We start from the raw sequence: 19,290 nt of genomic DNA, 5'->3' as shown, positions 1-19,290 counted from the left end.
CATTATTGACATGCTCCTCTATTGCTTTCTCCCCATCACACCCATCTAATCTGTCACTACTGGCTTTTTTGCTAGTTACCCCAAGATATTGTTAGGGCTTTTTTAGCAAGTCCAGAATTTCCACCATTCTATGGATAATTAAATAAATCCCTGAATATCTTAATCTTATGTCCACTCATTTTGGTCTCCCCGATATAACTACCTCAGAATCATAATTAGTATCACCAGCACGTCACGAAATTTGTTGTCTTTGCAACAGCAGTACAATCCAATACATAATATGGGAAAAGAACCATAGATTACCGTAAATATATATTAAATAGTAAAATTAAATAAGTAGTAGAAAAATAGAAATAAAATGTAGTAAGGTAGTGCTTATCACACTCTTACATAGTCAAAACACTCATCACATTATCCTCAAACCACTTCTGTCCAGAAGAAAGAGCCTGTTTAACCATTCCTATTAATTAAAAACCCCCCAGTTCCGGTATAATTGCGTCCAGGCAAAGCTTGTGCACAGTGACCTCTCTCGTGTAGTTTAGCTATTGATATAAGTTATCCACGTTATTGACTCTAATAAGATATTTCCATTGTCCCATATGAGCTCTTGTCACTTAGCTCATTAATCAGAAAACTTTGTAACAAACCAACTCTCTGATGGAACAACAAAACTAAGGCTATAATTGACTCTAATGTTTCTAATTATAAATTTCCACAACATACAGATTTTAACTAGGCCAGCTGCAGCATGCTATAACTGAAGTAAATAAAACAGCTTCAACCACAACAGGTATTAACAGTTTCCACAATTACAGTAAACATGTAGCGGTTTTCAATGATACTCAGCCAATTTCCAGGGAGAAAATAAATTAAAACTAACAAATATTTTAAAAGCTGACGAAAGGAGTAGCTGAGTTGCTGCTCTATCTAAAATATGACTGCATCAAAAAGACATGAGAAACACCATACTTGACATGTGAATAACTATAAACGGGGCTACATTACATAAGGATCCAGAAACACATAAAACAAAAAACACGTTCAAACGCAAACACGAGGAAACTTGCAGATGCGTTCAAAGTACATTTTATTATCAATGTATAAATTATACAAGATTCTTCTGCTTAACAGGCAGTCACAAAACAAGAAACCTGAAAGAATCTATTTTAAAAAAAGACTAATGCCCAATGTGCAGAGAGTGAAAAAGAGAAAAAAAATGAAATCAAATCATGTGAACAATAAAGCAAGTGTCAGCATTCAGAAAAAATTGAGCCCATAAGCCCGAAGCCGAGAGCAGCCAGAGTGGGCCCATGGTCTCAGTCTATCACACAGAGGTAAATCGCCACAAAGTTCACAGTCAGTTAGCCCACAGCGGCCGGGGCTCGACACAGCCTCACTAAGCAGTCTCACCAAACTTGGGGCTTGGATCACTCTAGTCAATATTGACATCAATGAAGAAGTTGGAGTGTGGTCATTACAGGGCAAAGGGAGGGAAGGGAGACTGTTAGATAAGTGAACCATTGGTTTTGACAAATGAGGCGTATTCTAAACGGTGAGAAGCTCAAAACCATGGAGATAGAAAAAAAGAGCCTAGGCCCAAAGAGATCATTACTAAAATGTCATCTAGTGTAATCAAGTAATCAAGAAAGCTGATGGAATGCTAGTTCTTGTATCTAGTGTATGAGACTAAAATGGAAATTATGCTCAGACTTTCTAAAGTCCTTTCAAAGCCACACCAGGGTGTTAAGTTCAGATTTGGACATCTAAGTTAAATAGATCAACTGGTTTTGGGAAATTGATACCAGGACTCCATAGCTCTGTTAACAAAATTGATTTTAGAAATTAAGGGTTACCAGATCAAGTTTTCATGTTAAAGAAGATACTCATGAGGATAGAAAAAATGCTTGTTATTTGGAGAACTGAAATAAAAAGAATGTACTAAAAATCAGAATCCAATCTTTGAGTTAAGTGAAGAACTAATTCTGCACAAAGTATGAATTTGAAATTTGAAAAGCCCTTTTCAAACGTGCTGAGGGTTTTAATTGGCCTCTTCTAGTTCCTGTAATTACTAAAAGCCTTTCCAAGGTATAATCCTGTTGAGAAGGGGTTAGATCTATAGGCTATGGTATCGCTGAAAAGCACCTCATGAAAGAATAATATGATTAAGGGAAATTAAAGTTTTTTTTTGAAGATGCGCCACGTCAACCAGGTCAACTACTGCCAGGCAGGAGGGATAGATAGAGGGATAAAGAGAAGAAAATATGCTGAATCAATAAAACATTTTGGGCTTCAGCTGCTTAACAACATCTTCTGATTTTTAAAAAGTTAATCACTAAGACATCTATTTTCATTTCCTTTATATTACCTCAGTTCATCTGCTGTCAAACCCTCATATATCCTGTTAAAACCTCCAGAGTTTCCCACTCCAACAAAATCCTTGCAAGCTTTAGTCAATACACTCTCTATAACTTATTCAAAATTCTGCTGCATGTCTGAATTGACAGCACAGGGAAACAGAAAAGCAAAATCATCCTAATTTTCAACAATCCTGTGTGTTGGTCCCCCTCTTTCAACTTTGTAATATCCTCAGCCATTCAGACATTTAAGATATATTCACTTCTCCAGTTGTGGCACCCCTGAATTTAATCACTTCACTTTATAGAGCTCATTTATCAAAATAATGCATTCCTTAATTCATTTAATTTCTTAATTCAATTGACATAATTCACCCAATGCTATCAGCTGTGAGGGCTTTAAGCTTTGGACTTCTCTTCCTAAGCCTGTGCATCGTTATTACATTCTTTATTAAATTCCTTAAAACTCAGCTATTTGTTTAAGCTTCTTGTTATATCTGCCTAAAATATATGGCCGAGTGTTATCTTTATTTTTGAAGTGCCTTGAGGTGGTTTTGCTATTACTGATGCCACATAAATAGGTTTGAAATGCTCCCTGATCTGCTGGAAATGCTCAGCTGGTCAGGCAGCATCTGCAGAAAAAGAGTCAACTTTTGCATTGAAGAACTTTTGCTGAAACTAAGAAACAAAGAAAACAAATTATTTTTAAACTCCATGGGTAGTAGGGTCAAGATAGATAATGCAAAGAAAATATCACTGTGTGAGGTCAGGTTTGCTATGGGGATAACTGGTTGATGAAATAATTTACTTAATGAGTTAATGAAGGAAATAATGTGAACAAAGAAAAACTTGATAGTTGTGAAATTAGGGCAGTTAGCAAGAGTAATCACAAAACAAAGAGCATAAAAGCTGCACAACGCAGAGCATACAGAAAAATAAACCACACTGATGGAGAGAGATGTAATGGAAGCTTGTCGCTAACTTATCCGCTGAGATTTAGATAGAAAGATCCAGAACGGAAAGAATTGGAGATGGACTGTGCGAAAATGAAAGGCGGGTGGAAAATCTTAGTAAACGTAATGACGTAAGGAAATAGCAACAATACAGTTATTGAAGTAACAGAAGAGTCAAGACAGTAAATGTGAGTAAACTGAAACAAAGCCTCTTCTATACTTTTCACATAAAGACTGGATCATGCGAGTTTCCATTTTATCTGGATGAAGTGGTGGTGTTATTCTACTTCAATGAAAAAAAATTCACTATGGTGCAAATCAAAATATAAACTAATATTTTGGGCAGAGGAAAAACCAGAACAGATTGCAAACACTATGCTTTCCATTAAAAATTTAGACGTCTCAGTAAATCTTTACTCATGATCCAACATCAAAAAATTCTAATTTTACAACAAACTGAACATCCTTATCCTTCATTTTGAAATTATTTTATTGTTCTTTATATGTATCATAAAATATAAAATGAGTTGCAAGTAGAATTATGCCCTTTACTATGTACTGTAAAAAGCCACATGCAAATAGATTTAAATGTAGCAATAGGATTCCTGTATATCTTTTCTTGTGCACAATTTATGATACAAAATGTGCTTATTATTAACAAAAAAACATTTTCAGCATTACTCTCCCACAATTCAAGTTGTCCTTAAAACTGCAAGTGACTGGTTATACTCCCGATTACTTTGCAATCTAATTACCATTTCACTCTGTCATTGTGGAAGACCTGCAAGTGCAAAGTCAGGTTCTGATTTTACTTCATAACACAGCAGGGATAAAGCACCATGCAGTTCGGTCATTCTCTGCAATACTGGCCCATTCTGAATAAAGTATGGACTACCCTCAGGATCCATTGCAATCATTTGTCAAGGCTTCTTCAGCAGCATGTTGAAACCTAGAGTCTCCATCACTTAAACATTCAAGGAACAACACCAGTACCAGAAAACTTCACAGGTCGCACCACTACCACCCCAAACAAGATCCTGGAATTCTCCACCTGGCTTAACAGTAGAGAACCACAACCACATAAATTATTGTGTTGAAGGCAGCAATCTGATACCTTTTCAAGGACAACCTGGGACAGGAAATAAATGCCAACCTTGCCAGCATCACCTACATCTTGAGAAATAATTTTCTGAAAATCTCACCACTGTCTGAGATGAAACTCCAAGAAACTGAAATGTCAGATTTAAGAATAATATCCACTGGATTTCCTAAATTAATTACAAACAGGAGTTTTAAAAAAATATATATACTGCAAGAAATGGATGCTTCAAGTAAATTTCCAAAATATCCAGGAATGCATAGAAGTCTTCATCTCTTTTCCCCACACCTCAGATTGGTAGGTTTAGGGATTAAACAATTTGTAGTTTGCTGTTCAATAACGTTGCATTAATTTCCTTGTGAGTTAATTGTAACTGCAACATTACTCTCTAAAATACTCTAAGCTTGTGAGAAGTTGCCATGTTTCTTTCATTGCACACTTGCTTGCAGTACACTGCCAAGTCATGTTAAGAGAGGAAACATGGACATATGACATTATGAATTGGTGCAGGCTTAAACCCACGAATTAAAACTCTTAAACCGGTACTTCCTGCGTTCTGCAGTAGTTGGGGCGAGTCAAGTTTCCTTAATAGGAACAATCCTCTCCAAAAAATACATTTTCTGTCTAGAAGTATTTTAGATTTGTCTTCAACATGCATATGCACAAGTCCAAGTTGTACTCAAATTCCGAAAACAAGCTTACAGATATGCCTTATTGACTGAAAAAAAATGTTTAGGTTTTATAGTAGCATGTAACCTCCAACACCAGCAAATACAGGTGTCCATAACTGAAACTGGAAAAATATCACTACAGACTAGAATCAGGTATTAAGATAATACAGCAAATAGAGAAAAAAACAGTATGTGACAGCTTCTCACAACTATCGATGAAGCAGAAGTTTATTCTATAAATCTGCTGTCTATCTGTAATCCTCTGTCGTTATTCTGTTGCTTTTATTTTGATCTGCACAAACTCACAATGAAGTAATCTTGCAGTTCTTATTTGAGTTCGGTTTAATCTGTTTTCTTTGTAGGCTTTCTGTTATTCCACATTACCACAGCAATAAATGTTCCTGGAATGAAAAATTAAGAACACTATCACTTAAATTTCACCATTAATACATAGAAACATGCTACTCAGAACAATGGATCCATGCACTTTTTTAAAAAAAAAAGTGGAAACTGCAATTCTGAGAGTTTAAATACAGCAGGGGCCTGGAATTGCTTTCAAAGATCGATATCAGAATCCAAAGGCGGCGGATAACTGACTGATGATCACCACACACAAAATTACTGGAGGAATTCAGCAAGTCAGGCAGCATCTATGGAGAGGAATAAAAAGTTGGCATTTCAGGCCACAACATTGACTGTTTATTTCCCTCCACAGATACTGATTCCCTTCCTGAGTTCTTCCAGCACTTTGTGTGTGTTGCTCAAGATTTATAGCATCGGCAGAACCCCTTGTGATGATGACTGATCTCATGATAAAGAATCACCCTGAAATGAGTGATCAGAGGACCATAGAGTATCAACTTCAGTTTGAGGGTGGAAAACCCCCAAGTTTGAAAGCAGTATCTTAAACTTAAATAAAAGAAAATTACACTGAGTGTATGTTCATGGTCTTCTGCTGCCATAGCCATCTACTTAAAGGATTGATGTGTTGTGCATTCAGAAATGTTCTTCTGTATACCACTGTTGTATTGTATGGTTATCTGAGTTACTGTCACATTCCTGTCAGCTTGAACCAGTCTGACTATTCTCGTCTGTACTCTCCAATTAACAAGGTGTTTTCGCCCAAGAAATGCCACTGAGAGGATGCTTTTGTTTTTCGCACCATTCTCCGTGAACTCTAGAGATTGTCATGCATGAAAATGCCAGGAGATCAGCAGTTTCTGAGATATTCAAACCACCCCTTCTGGCCCTAATTGCTAATGTCACTGAGACCACATTGCTTCCCCATTCTGATGTTTGGTCTGACCAACAACTGACCATGTCTGCTTTTATTCATTGAGTAGCTGCCACATGATTGGCTGATTAGATATTTACATTAACAAGCAGGTGTACCTAATAAAGTGGCCACTGAGTGTACACTGACATGAGGACTAAAGTTGAAGGGAAAATCAACTGAAGAGTATTGATCTGCAATGGTAGATATTTAAAGAGATTTTTCATGAACTGCAAAATGTATTTTCCTGCAAGGACAAATGTATCAAATTAAAAGAAAAGGTTTACTATGTTTCAAAATTAGTGGTAGGCTAGAGGATGGAAAAATGTTTTGAAAACAGCAAAGAATGACTAAAAAATAAAGTAAGATAGAATACAAGTGTAACTAACAAAAAAAGAAAAAAAACAAGTCTATAAAAATAGTTAAAATATTATTCTTTAGATGATGACTAACAGCGGGAAAATAGAGAAATGGTGCAGAGATTGAAAATAATTATTTTGAATCAGTCTTCTACTAAAACTAAAGTTCTTTGAGGATGGATTGCAGATGGGTTTGATACGATATATCGATCTTTTCTCAACCTACCCTGGAGCATACAGGATAACACAGAACAGGCCCTGTGGCCCACAATTATGCTGAACTAATTAAATTAGTTATCAAATGCTCAACTAAGCTAATCTATTCCGCCCATACATTGTCTATGCCCTCCCATTCTCTGCACATTCATATGCCTAACCAAGTACCCCTTGAACACCTCTGTCAAATGTACCTCCACCACCACCCCAGGCATCCACCACTCTGTGAGAAAAAGCTGGCCCTATACATCTCCTTTTGAAATTAACCCCTCACCTTGAATGCATACCCTCTAGTATTAGACAGTTCAACCTGCGAAAATGATTGTCTGTCTACTCTGAAAATGCCTCTCATAATTTTATAAACCTCTAGCAGATATACCCTCGGCCTCCGTTGCTCCAGAGAAAACCACCCAAATTTGTCCCAACCTCTTCTTATAGCAAGTGCACTCTAACTCAGCCAACATGCTGGTAAACCCTATACTAGTAAAACCTCGGGTAAATCCTATCATCCTTGTAAACCTCTTTGGTAAACCCTACTATCATTCTGGTGAACCTCTGGTAAATCAATCAAACTTCACCATCATTTTTAAATGCCTCCATTATGCAAACATCAACTTTCTTTTTCTAAAAACAGCATCAGTTAATTCAGTTTTTTAAGTCTAACTCCACAATCTCTCATTGCTTTTGACCTTTAATTCCCTCTGCTTTTCTGTATCATTTTTTCAAATAGCAAGTTATCCCAAATATCCAGTAGATACTGAAAGAATCCACTAGATTTACATATTACCTATCAAATCTTTTTTTTAAATCTCAATACAATACTTTGAAGTGTAGTTAGCATTAGCTAACTAAAGGAGCTATGCAATACATTACTGATAAAAATTACATTGAAATAATTACCAAGCAATAACAGAAACATCACAGCACTTACCCACTAATAAAACCAGGAGCAGACCAGCGACAGCCGGCAAGATCACAGCATATTCCCGTGGTAAGAAGTAGCTGTGAAGAATATGTTTACTATCCACAAATGGCTGCAAACATAAGAATTACGTTGATCAGCAGGTTAAAGTAAGATAAAATATGAAATACATCTTGAGAAGATCCATGATTAGTGAAAGAAACAAGCACAACAAGCTTAAAATTATTAGGCTGAAGCCACAAATGACTAATATTACTACATAAATAAGACCAGAAAGACTCTACTTCCTAAATATTATTTTTAGACAACAGAAGTATTTATATTGCAATTTCTATTTTGTTTTTCCAGAACCTTGTTTTACGTCCTTAAATTCCAATTGTTTCATCACTTGAGAAATAATTGTAGAACATTCTGGAGGTCCTAAGGATGTGAAAAGTAGACAAAAGGTGTTTTTAACCTCAATGTTTATTTATTTACAACAATTAGGTCATAATGTAACGCTATTTCAGTAAATTATCCATAAGCATGTTGGATTACTACAGGAAACCCAAAGAAGACACCAATAGGGAAAAAAACTTGCCATCGTGTCTATTCACGTGACTCCTGTTGCATTAACATACCAGAGTCTTAGCTGCTTGTGATCTAGTTCCTAAACACGTTCAGAAGTGCAATAAATAGGTGTGGGTAAGTAACATTCATATTCTGAGAAAACTGAAGAATGAAGACATGTCTTTGGATTACTGAATCAGCAACTTAAGCACTAAGCAATGTTACTTAAGTGAATACATCAGAGCATTTTTAATCAGTACTCACCAACACAATGACCCAAATGGTGTAATATGTGAAAACTACCAAGCTGAATCCCACTAGTCCCATTCCAACTAATTGGTCTACTCCTGTAGCCTAAAGGAGAAAAAAAAACAGAGAAATTTAGCAAACAACATTAAAAACACAATTTTATCATCTCTGCTGTACTACATCGAGGTCAATCATATATTGTTATATATTCAAAAAAGGTTCAGCTTCTTTAAAGTTGCATGTTATTCTCTACAAAGCTCACTGATTGCTCCAATACTAACAGCTTTAATACATTTAAATATCCCACAGTATTTTACAGATGCATGCTGGCTATATTCATACACAGGGTGCGTGTAAAAAACAAAATTTTTAAGAGGGATTTCTCACAAGTACGATGCAGAATCAATGCCTTCACATTGAGTTTACAGGAAGGTTGGTGGTGTTGTGAAAAGTGTGAAAGGTTGCTGTAGGTTACAACAGGACATTGTTAGGATACAGAGCTGGGGTGAGAAGTGACAGATGGAGTTCAATTCAGAGAAGGGTAAAGTGATACACTTTTGAAAGTCTAACTGAATACAAGGCTAATAGCAGGATTCATAGCAGTGTAGAGGAACAGAGGGATCCAGGAGGTCCATATCCATAGGTCTCTCAAAGTTGCTGCACAAGTTGTTTAAGAAAGTGTATGGCGTACTGGATTGGGGGGTGGGGGTGGAGATTGAGTTCAGGAACCACAAGATAATGTTGTAGCTCTATAAAACTCTGGTTAGATCACACTTGGAATATTGTGTTCAATTCTGGTCGCTTCAAAGTAGGAAGGATGTGGAAGGTATAGAGAGGGTGCAGAGAAGATTTACCAAGATGCTGCCTGGATTAGAGAGCATGTCTTATGAAGAAAGGCTGAGCGAGCTTGGGCTTTTCTCTCTGGAGTGAAGGAGGATGAGAAGTGACTTGATAAAGGTGTATAAGATGATAAGAAGCATAATAGAGTGGACAGCCAGATCCTTTTTCCCTGGGTGGCAATGGCTAACATAAGAAGGCATAATTTTAAGGAGATTGCAGGAAAGTATAGGGGGGATATCAGAGGCAGGTTTTCTTGTTGGTGGTAGAGGCAGATACATTAGGAACATTTAAGAAACCCTTAGAAAGGCACATGGATAAAGGAAAAACGGAAGGCTATGTGGGATGGATGGGTTAGATTGATCTTGCTGTAGGTTAAAAGGTCAGCACAACATTATGGGCTGAAGGGCCAGTACTGTACTACACTGTTTCATATTTTAAGTACAGTTTTGATTTTTCTTTAATGCAATGCAAGATGAGTAGTTCTAAAAATGGTCACCGAGCATTCCTGGATGCAATACAACACAGAATGAGAATGAGTAACAGTCACGTGGTACAGAATTGTAGCGGTTAGCATAATGCTTTACACTTACAGCACCAGCAATTGGGAATCAATTCCTGCCACTGTCTGTAAAGAAATTGTACGTTCTCCTTGTGACCACATGGGTTTCCTCCAGGTGCTCTGGTTTCCTCCCACATTCCACAGGCACACAGGTTAGTAAGTTGTGGGCATGCTGTGATGGTACAAGAAGCGTGGCAATATGTGCCAACCATTCCCCCCACCCCATATCCTCAGAGTGTGTTGGTTGTTGACACAAACGACGCATTTCACTGTATCTTTCAATGTACTCATGATAAATAAAGCTAATCTGAAACTTACAGACAAAATGACTAATGCACCAGTCCATAACATAAACATACTTCATGCTGCAGCCTATTTTCACTCTGTGGTATTCAGATTTCCTACAGCAGAGTTACACAGCAAGTGATTTTAAATAATTCTGATTGACTTGATAATAATCCTTTCTAGAATTTTTCTCCACTTTATACTGCAACTTTATTTGCATATTTTAAGAAAAATACACCATTCCAAGGTACTTCACATAAATATCAAACACACTTTGTCACTGTTAAATAACGTTAATATTCAGATTTTAAGGGCAGCACAAGTAGAACTGCTGCCTCCCAGTGTCGGGGATCTGAGGTGGATCAGCTGGCTGAGTAGTGTCTCAGTAACAGTCTTGTACTCAACATCAAAACAACCAAGGAATCAACTGTTGGCTTTAGGAAGTTATCAGAACACACACCAGTCCTCACTGAGGGGTTAGTGGTGGAAAGGGTGAGCAGCTTCAAATCAACATCGCAAAAGACCTATCCTGGACCCAACACATCAATGTAACCACAAAGGCACACCAGTGGGTCTACTTCATTAGAAGTTCAAGCAGATTTGGTATGTCACCGAAGAGCCTTAAAAATTTCTATAGACGTACAGTGGACAGCATTCTGGCTGTTTGCATCACAGCTTGGTAAGAAGCCTCCACTACACAGGTTTGCAAGCTGCCAAGAGTTGTAGACTCAGCCAGCTCCATCATGGGCACAATCCTTATGGACATCTTAAAGAGGCAGTGCCTCAAGGAGACAGCATCTTCACCATCAAGGCTCTTCACCATCTTGGACGTGCTCTTCTTGTTTCTATCATCAGGGAGATAGTACAGGAACCTGAAGGTCCACATGCAATGACTTAGGAACAGCTTCTTCTCCTCTGCTATCAGATTTTGAAACAGTTCACAAATCCATGAACGCTACCTTCTTATTCCTTAAACTTTTATTTATTTTAGTGATAAAGCACGGAACAAACTTTTTTGGCCCAATGAGCCACACTGCTAACTACTCTCCTGTTTAATCCTAGCCTGATTTACAGAACAATTTACAATGATCAATTAACCTACTAACCATTACATATTTGGACTGTAGGAGGAAACCAGAGCATCTGGAGGAAACATATACTCTCATGGGGAGGATGTACAAAGTCCTTACAGAGGATGCCGGAATTCAACTCTGACACCCCAAACTATAAAAGCACCGCAGTAACCGCTATGCTACCATAGATATTAAGATTTTGCACTATACTACTGCCACAAAGCAGTACAGTGATAATGAATCTGATTCTGAGTTTAATTCTGATGTCTGTTGCTCCAGGTACAGAGTTTACATATTCTCCCTGTGAACCTATGCATTTCCACCAGATTCCTCCCAAATCCCTCCTGCCAGTCAGTCAATCTTCTATCCATGTTTGTATCTTTCCTGTAATACCAGAGGTTCTTATCTTAAGCAGCTTTATGTGTGGCACCTTGTCAAAGGCCTTCTGAAAATCCAAATAAATAACATCCACTGGCTCTCATTTGTCTATCCTGCCTGTTATTTTCTCAAAGACTTCCAATGGATTTGTTAGGCAAAATTACCCCTGAAGGAAACCATGCAGACTTTGGCATACTTCATCATGTGTCTCCAAGTACCCTAAAACCTCATCCATAATAATAGACTCCAATATCTTTCCATGCTAACAGCCCTATAATCTCCTTTTTTCTGCTAATCCCTCTTTCTTAAAGAGTGGAGTGATATTTTCAATTTTCCAGTCCTTTGGAACCATTCCAGAATCTGGTGATTCCTGAACAGTGTTCCCTCGAAGCTACATGGACGCATGGCCGCGCAGTGAATAAAATGCTTCCATGCAGATAGCCTTTGTTGATATGCAGATGGGAATTTTCTTTTATATAATGTTAATTTAAAGTGTGCATAGTTTTCAGGCCCTGTAAAAAATTCTTGCTCAGAACAATGGTTGCTCCGTGAAACTGTTAAAAAAAGGGAACATTGTTCCTGAAAGATTATTAATAATGCTTCCACAATCTCTTCAGCTACTTCTTTCAAAACCCTGGGATGTAGTCTATCTGGTCCAGGTGACTTATCTACCTTCAGGCCTTCCAGCTTCCCAAGCACCTTCTCCTTGGTAATAGCAACTACACTCACATGTGCCCCTTGACACTTGAGTTTCTAGCATACTGCTAGTGTCTTTCACAGTGAAGACTGTTGGAAAATACTTATTGTCTGCCATTTCCTTGTATTCCATTACTACCTTTCCAGTGGTCCGATATCCACTCTCACCTCTCTTTCACTCTTTATATCTGAAAAAACTTTTGGATCCTCTTTTATATTATTGGTTAGTGAATCCTGATATTTCATCTCTTCTCTCCTCACGACTTTCATAGTCATCTTCTGTTTTTTTTTAAAAAGTTTCCTTAACCTCTAACTTCCAATTAATTTTTGCCACATGATATGCTCTTTTTTGCTTTTATGCTGTCTTTGACTTCCCTTGTCAGTCACAGTTGCCTCATCCTCCCTTTAGAATACTTCATCTTTGAGAGTGGCGATCCTGTGGCTTCCAAATTGGCCTCAGAAACTCCAGCCATTGCTGTTCTGCCGTCATCCCTGATAGTGTCCCCTTACAATTGACTTTGACTAGCTCCTCTCTCATGCCTCTGTAATTCCCTTTACTCCACTGTAAACTGATACTTCTGACTTTATTTTCATCCTCCCAAACTGCAGGGTGAATTTTATAATTTTATGATCATTGCCTCCTAAGTGGGTATTTGAAGGTGAAAGATGGATCGATACTCATGGAAAAAGCAGATGTACTGGCTAGATGGTCTGAATACATGGCTGACTTGTTTGAAGATACAAAATGGGAGAAGCCAATTACTAAGAACATCGACAGCCCACCGATTATGAAATCAGAAGTTAAAGCAGCAGCAGGGAAAATGAAAAAGAGTAAGGCATTATGACCAGATGGCATTGCCATAGAAATGATTCAAGCACTGGAAGGTTTTGGGATTGAAAGGTTGCTGAATGAAATATATGATAGCAGAGAAATAGCTGAAGAAATGAACAAGTCAGTATTTATTACACTGCCGAAGAAACCCAAAGCAATTGAATGTGAATTACACCACACAATTAGTTTGATGAGTCATGTTGTGAAAGTCCTGTTATGAACCATCACGACGAGAGCAAGAAAAATCATAAACCCAGAGATCACACGAACAGTGCAGCTTCATTGAAAATAATGGAACACGGTTGCAATTACTCTTTTTTTAAATGTAACAATACATCTCATATTATCTGTATTATTGCTATGTTTTGTTTCTATATTTTGAAATTAATAAAAAGATTGAAAAAGAAAAGAAAATAATGGAACACGGAATGCAATTGTCATCCTTAGACTGATTTGTGAGCGCGCCATAGACGTCTAGAAAGACCTATACCTATCTTTCATTGAGTATCCCAAAGTTTTGATAAGGTGAGACATCAAGAGCTTATAAGAATCTTTCAGCACTTGGATATTGATGGGAAAGATATCAGAATCATCAGAAATTTGTATTGGGAACAAAGGGAGGGAATGAGAATTGAAAATGAAGCAAGTGCTTTTCTCCAGATCAAGAGGGGAGTCAGATAGGGTTGTGTTCTCTCATCCGACCTATCCAACCTTTATGATGAGAAGATTCTAAGAGAAATTAGCAGTATTCTAGGCATGATAACTGGTGGATACAATCAGAACAACTTACGATACGCAGATGACATAGAGCTGATAGCTACTTCTAAAGAGAAGCTCCAAAAAAACACTAGATAAAGTCGAAGAAAGTACAAAGGCAGGCCTGACCATCAACTCTCAGAAGATCGAATGTAAGAAAGAAATGCAGAAATACAAACTGAAAGTGGGCAACAAAACAACTGAACAGACTTGTAAGTCCAATTACTTAGGGAGCACGATAACATCTGATGGTAGGCCTGAAGCTGAAATTAGAAGATTAGGCATAAGTAGTAAACTCAAGAGTGTCACAGTTCATTACACACTAACATTGGAAGTGAATATTAGACAATATCCAAGCAAAATGAGGGATGACTGCAAGCTGCAGAGATGTGGTACTTAAGAAGAAATATTAAAAAATAATAACGGAAGGACAGAGTAACAAATGAGGAAATTTCGCAAAATCCAGAGAACTGATATCATCAATCAGGAAACCGCAGCTGGAATGTCTGGGACATGTACTGCAAAAGAGAAGCTCAAACACATTGCAGTGACAGGAAAAATTGATGGAAGAAAAAGCCGTGGTCCACAGCACATTATATTCATGGGTTACATCAAGAATGAACAGGTAAAAGTTTTGAAGAGCTTATTAGAACATCTCAGATTAAAGATAGATGGAAGACCACGATTGCCCATATCATATGAATTGCTGCACAATGATGAATTCTCCTAAGGGATCCTTTACCTTAAGATTCTTGTATATGAGTCATAAGGTCTGTGGGGAATTGATGGGAATGTGGGCAGAATAAAATGAGGTTAGGATGAGTGTAAGAATGGGTGCTTGATGATTGGCACATATTTGGGGCTGAAGGTCTGTTTCTGTGCTGAACCTCATGACTCTAAGAACTGTTCTATGCAAGAAACCAAACAAATTTCCATAGCTAAGGCTTTGATTTGTAAAAGATGCATGGATTGAAGGAGATGTTGAATTAGCAAAATGAGTTCACTCAGGCAACTGAAGGTAGAATGAAAGGGAGCTGGCTGTGCCACTGCTTAAGGAAAAAGTGAAAGGTCACACACAATACTAGCTTTGTTTGGAGGTGCAGACGGCTTTGACATCCATGGAGATGAGACATTTGGCGACAAGAAATTGCTGTCAAAATGACAGAGGGCATTATGGTTGCAAGTGGGAAGGGTCCATCTTCGTACGATGCAAGACTTGAGGTTGCACCCTACAAACGTATGAATTAGTAATGGGAGTAGCAATGTAAGCCTGCCCCACCAGTTGATATCATGGTTGATCTGCTTCTAACCATATTCCTACCTACCCATTATAACCTTTATTCCCTTGTTTTATAGTTATCTTTTTAACTCAGTTTTCAAAATATTTGAAGTCTGTTTCACCAAAAGGAATCATTCAGCATCTACAGTACCTCCTGTGTCATGCTCTTTAGATCCAATCATCAGACACACAAAAGCAACTTCAAACCTTAAAGTATGTTATTTTATAGTGCAATCTCATTTCTCCACTTTTTTCCCCTCTGTTATCTATTCTCCCTTCAATTCCATCCACCCTTCTACATTCTACTCTTCATCTACACATTTGAGGCAATTTAGTGAGTAAATGACTGAAGAAAGGAAAAGGGTTAGGACTGAACTCTGGTTGCTGGAGATGTGAGGTGGCAATTCAACCAACATGCCATGTTCATGCTATGTAATCTCAAGCTACTCAGCAGTTGAAGATGAACTTCCTCAGAGATCTGTTCCATCCTCAAGTCCCAATATTCTCATAAAAAGAAGTAATTTATAGTTCTCAAACCAATCTCTTTGCAACATTCAACAAATTCTCTCACTAAACATATAGATTCTGTCATCCACAAACAGGTTGAGTAGCCCTTATGCAAAATTTCAAAATCCAAAATTGTTCTGAGTGCTCACATGATGTCACATACGGAAAATTCCACAAGACACTGGAAAGGTTCCCAGGTCTCTGCGCACTACAGACAATTCTAAAAGGTGACATCACATAAGTAATGAACTACAGTCAATGAAAAATAAAAACTGCATAAAGCGAAAAATGAAGATCTTGGTCGTGTATTGAAAGAGTGGATCTGACAGCAGAGAGAACATATGCCACTCAAAGGTATTAGATTAGATTCAACTTTATTGTCATTGTGTCGAGTACAGATACAAACCCAATGAAATGCATTTAGCATCTGACCAGAAACGCAAAGAATAGTGTTATTTACAAAATAACTGCAAATAAAAAAGTGCTACAGCACACAAATATAAAAGTACTGAGACAGTACAATACGGATGCAATACTGCTTAGCGCTGATGAGAGGTTCAGCAGTGTCACAGCCTCAGGGAAGAAGCTCTTCCTGTGCCTGCTGGTGTGGGAGCGGAGGCTCCTATAGCACCTACTGGATGGGAGGAGAGTAAAAAGTCCATGGTTAAGGTGAGATGCATCCCTGCTAATGCTTTTCACCCGGCCCAGGCAGCGCTTATGGTAGATGTTCTCAATGGTGGGCAACTGCGTGCCATTAATCCGCTGGGCAGTTTTCGCCACATGCTGGAGTGCTTTGCGGTCTGATACGGGACAATTGCCATACCACACTGAGATGTTGAATATGTTGAACATGAAACAAGCAAAGACCTATCACGACGAACTGAAAATTGAAGGTAATTGTGAATATTCAGCAGGCTAGTTGCAAAAGTTGAAGAAAAGGCACAGCATGAAATTTTTAAAGATTTGTGGTGGTGATAGGTTAATTTATTATCAAAGTATACAACTCTGAAATTCTTCAATTGGTTAGCCATGAAACCAAGAAGGGGAAGAAAGGCAGCACAATCAACCCCCAAATCCCACCTCCCCACAAATTAAAACAAAAATGGAACAGGCTCTGCTGATGAAAATGTCCGCTAATGAAAATCTAACATGCCACATCGCTGCATCAGTTCATATGTGTGACGAACAAACGTAAGACAAAGACTGCTTACTGGTAGCACATCAATTCAAAGTTGTAAACAATGGCAATCCCAATATATATTTCAAAATCTGAAAAGATCTGATATCTGAAACAGTTCCAGCCTTAAGCACTTCGGTTAAGGGGTACTCAACCTGTATTAGACTTAATTGACAACAGCCCTTTAACCTACCAACCATCTTTGGGATTTCGGTACAAACAAGCATCTAGGGCAAACGCAGATGATCACAGGAAGAACATACGAACACTGTGTGGAAGCACCAGAGGTTGAAGTCAAATCCAGGTTGCTGGAGTTGGGGCGGTCAGCAGTCTTACCTGCTGCACTAGAGTGCAACCTGTGGAAGCTGGAGGAAATGAGTACCTGACCTCAAACACAGAATGCTGGAGGAACTCAGCAGGCCAGGCAGCACTGAAGGAAAGGAGTAAACAGTCAACATCTTGGGCTGGGGCCCTTTCATCAGAAAAAAGATGAAAAGTCAGAAGAAGGTGGGGAGATTGTCAATGCATCCTTCTCCACTGATGTCCCTCCTGGCACATTTCCTTGCAAGTGGAACAAGCACCACACCTACCCCTACAACTTCTCCCTCACTACCATTCAAGACCCCAAACGGTCCTTCCAGGTGAGGCGACTCTTCATCTGTGAGTCTGTAGAGGTCATCTACTGTATCCGGTGCTCCTGGTGTGGCCTTCTGTATATCGGTGAGACCCAACGTAGATTGGGAGACCGCTTTGCCCAGTGCCTACACTCCATCCACCAGAAAAAAGTGGGATCTGCCAGTGACCACCTATTTTAATGCTACTTTCCATTCCAACATGTCAGCCCATGGCCTCCTCTACCGCTGCAATGAAGCCACATTCAGGTTGGCTAGCCACTCATTCTGTCTGGCTAGTCTCCAACCTGATGGCACGAACATTGATTTCTTGAACTTCCGGTAATTGGCTCCCCCCACCCTTCACCAATTCCCTCTATCATCTTATCTCCTTACTCATCACCTTCTCCTAGTGCTCTCCTTCCATGGTCTCTTATCCTTTCTTATCAGATTCCCTCTCCTCCAGCCCTTTATCTCTTTCACCAATTGACTTCCTAGCTCTTTACTTCACCCCTCCCCCTCTCCCGGTTTCACCTATCACTTACCTTGTACTTATTCCTCCCATCCCCCTCCTTCTTATCCTGACTTATTACTCAGATCTTTTTTTCTCCAGTCCCAATGAAGGGGCTTGGGCTGAAACGTCAAGGGTTTACTCTTTTCCATAAATGCTGCCTGGCCTGCTGAGTTACACCAGCATTTTGTGTGTGTTGTTTGGATTTCCAGCATCTGCAGATTTTCTCTCGTTTGCGACCTGACCTCAAACCTGCACAAAGCTCAAGACCCATGATTCCTGCTTCAGAGACATGAACAATCTACAGTAGGTGCTTCAAGGCACTAAAAAAAATATAAACAGGGTGTCTGCAAAATCCTTTTAATCCACTCAGAGGATAAGCCACTAACCAATAACACAGAAGCACTTAATATCAGCTAGCTGTATTGGGTGGGCCTCAAGTCTATTCAAAGCTCCATTAAGAAAGGAGATTACTACTAGGAAACACAGAAAAAAATATTTTTAAGAGTGTTCTAAAGAAAGAAAAAATAAGTGACATTCAGCCTGGTTTTGACACCATACATGCGAGCACACAGACCAATACCAATGGATACTATTCATAATCTTCCCACTCATCCCTCAGGCTATTTTCCTGTCCCATTTATGGAAGATCAGTCAAATTTCAAAGTACAATTGCCTCAGAACTGACACAAGCCAACAGGGCAAGCCGCAAGCCATCTCCGGGCCTAAGAGGCTACCCGGTGGAAGAGCCCTCAGCCCGTCGCCACCTCACTCACCATCGTCACCACTCCGGGCGCCTGAACGTCAACTTCCGGGGTCACGGCCGGCCGCGGTCACGTGGATCACGCAGGTCGCTTCCCGGAAGTTGTCATTGTTGAGAACGGAATTTGCACCGTTTCACTTTTAGAGTCATATGCTACCCTTCTGATATGCTATCTGCACGGGGTATTTAAAATATTCGATAGCTTTATTTACTGGCTCGTCCACTTAGTCAGTCATTTCGCTCCCACCGTGTCCAAGGGTGACGACGCGTATAACCGGGCGCATGCGCGGTGCCGTCCGGCGGGGAATAGCGGAGTGACAGGAGATGGCGCAGCCCGTCAGGTGAAGGGTGATGTAGAGTGACAGGAGACGGTCCAAT

The 19,290-nt window shown here is 39.1% G+C and overlaps 1 protein-coding gene across 1 annotated transcript; it reads right to left on the bottom strand.

The window, feature by feature from the left end:
- Positions 1-1,076: 1,076 nt before the first annotated feature.
- dpm2 (dolichyl-phosphate mannosyltransferase subunit 2, regulatory) lies at positions 1,077-18,997 on the bottom strand. Its single transcript, XM_072240310.1, has 4 exons — positions 18,926-18,997; positions 8,661-8,750; positions 7,857-7,959; positions 1,077-5,478 (listed from the first exon to the last, which is right to left on the bottom strand). Exons 1-4 carry the CDS (start codon positions 18,926-18,928, stop codon positions 5,420-5,422), a joined length of 255 nt encoding a protein of 84 aa, XP_072096411.1. The 5' UTR covers positions 18,929-18,997; the 3' UTR covers positions 1,077-5,419.
- Positions 18,998-19,290: the final 293 nt, after the last annotated feature.

Source organism: Mobula birostris, chromosome 22 (assembly GCF_030028105.1).
Source record: "Mobula birostris isolate sMobBir1 chromosome 22, sMobBir1.hap1, whole genome shotgun sequence".
NCBI lineage: Eukaryota > Metazoa > Chordata > Chondrichthyes > Myliobatiformes > Myliobatidae > Mobula > Mobula birostris.
This window is presented reverse-complemented; position numbering and strand designations above follow the sequence as displayed.

Coding starts and splice junctions, on each gene's coding strand:
- dpm2 (XM_072240310.1), bottom strand. Junction 7,960..8,660: donor CCATTTGGGTCATTGTGTTG/GTGAGTACTGAT, acceptor TTATGTTTGCAG/CCATTTGTGGATAGTAAACA. Junction 5,479..7,856: donor GCTCCTGGTTTTATTAGTGG/GTAAGTGCTGTG, acceptor TTTTCATTCCAG/GAACATTTATTGCTGTGGTA.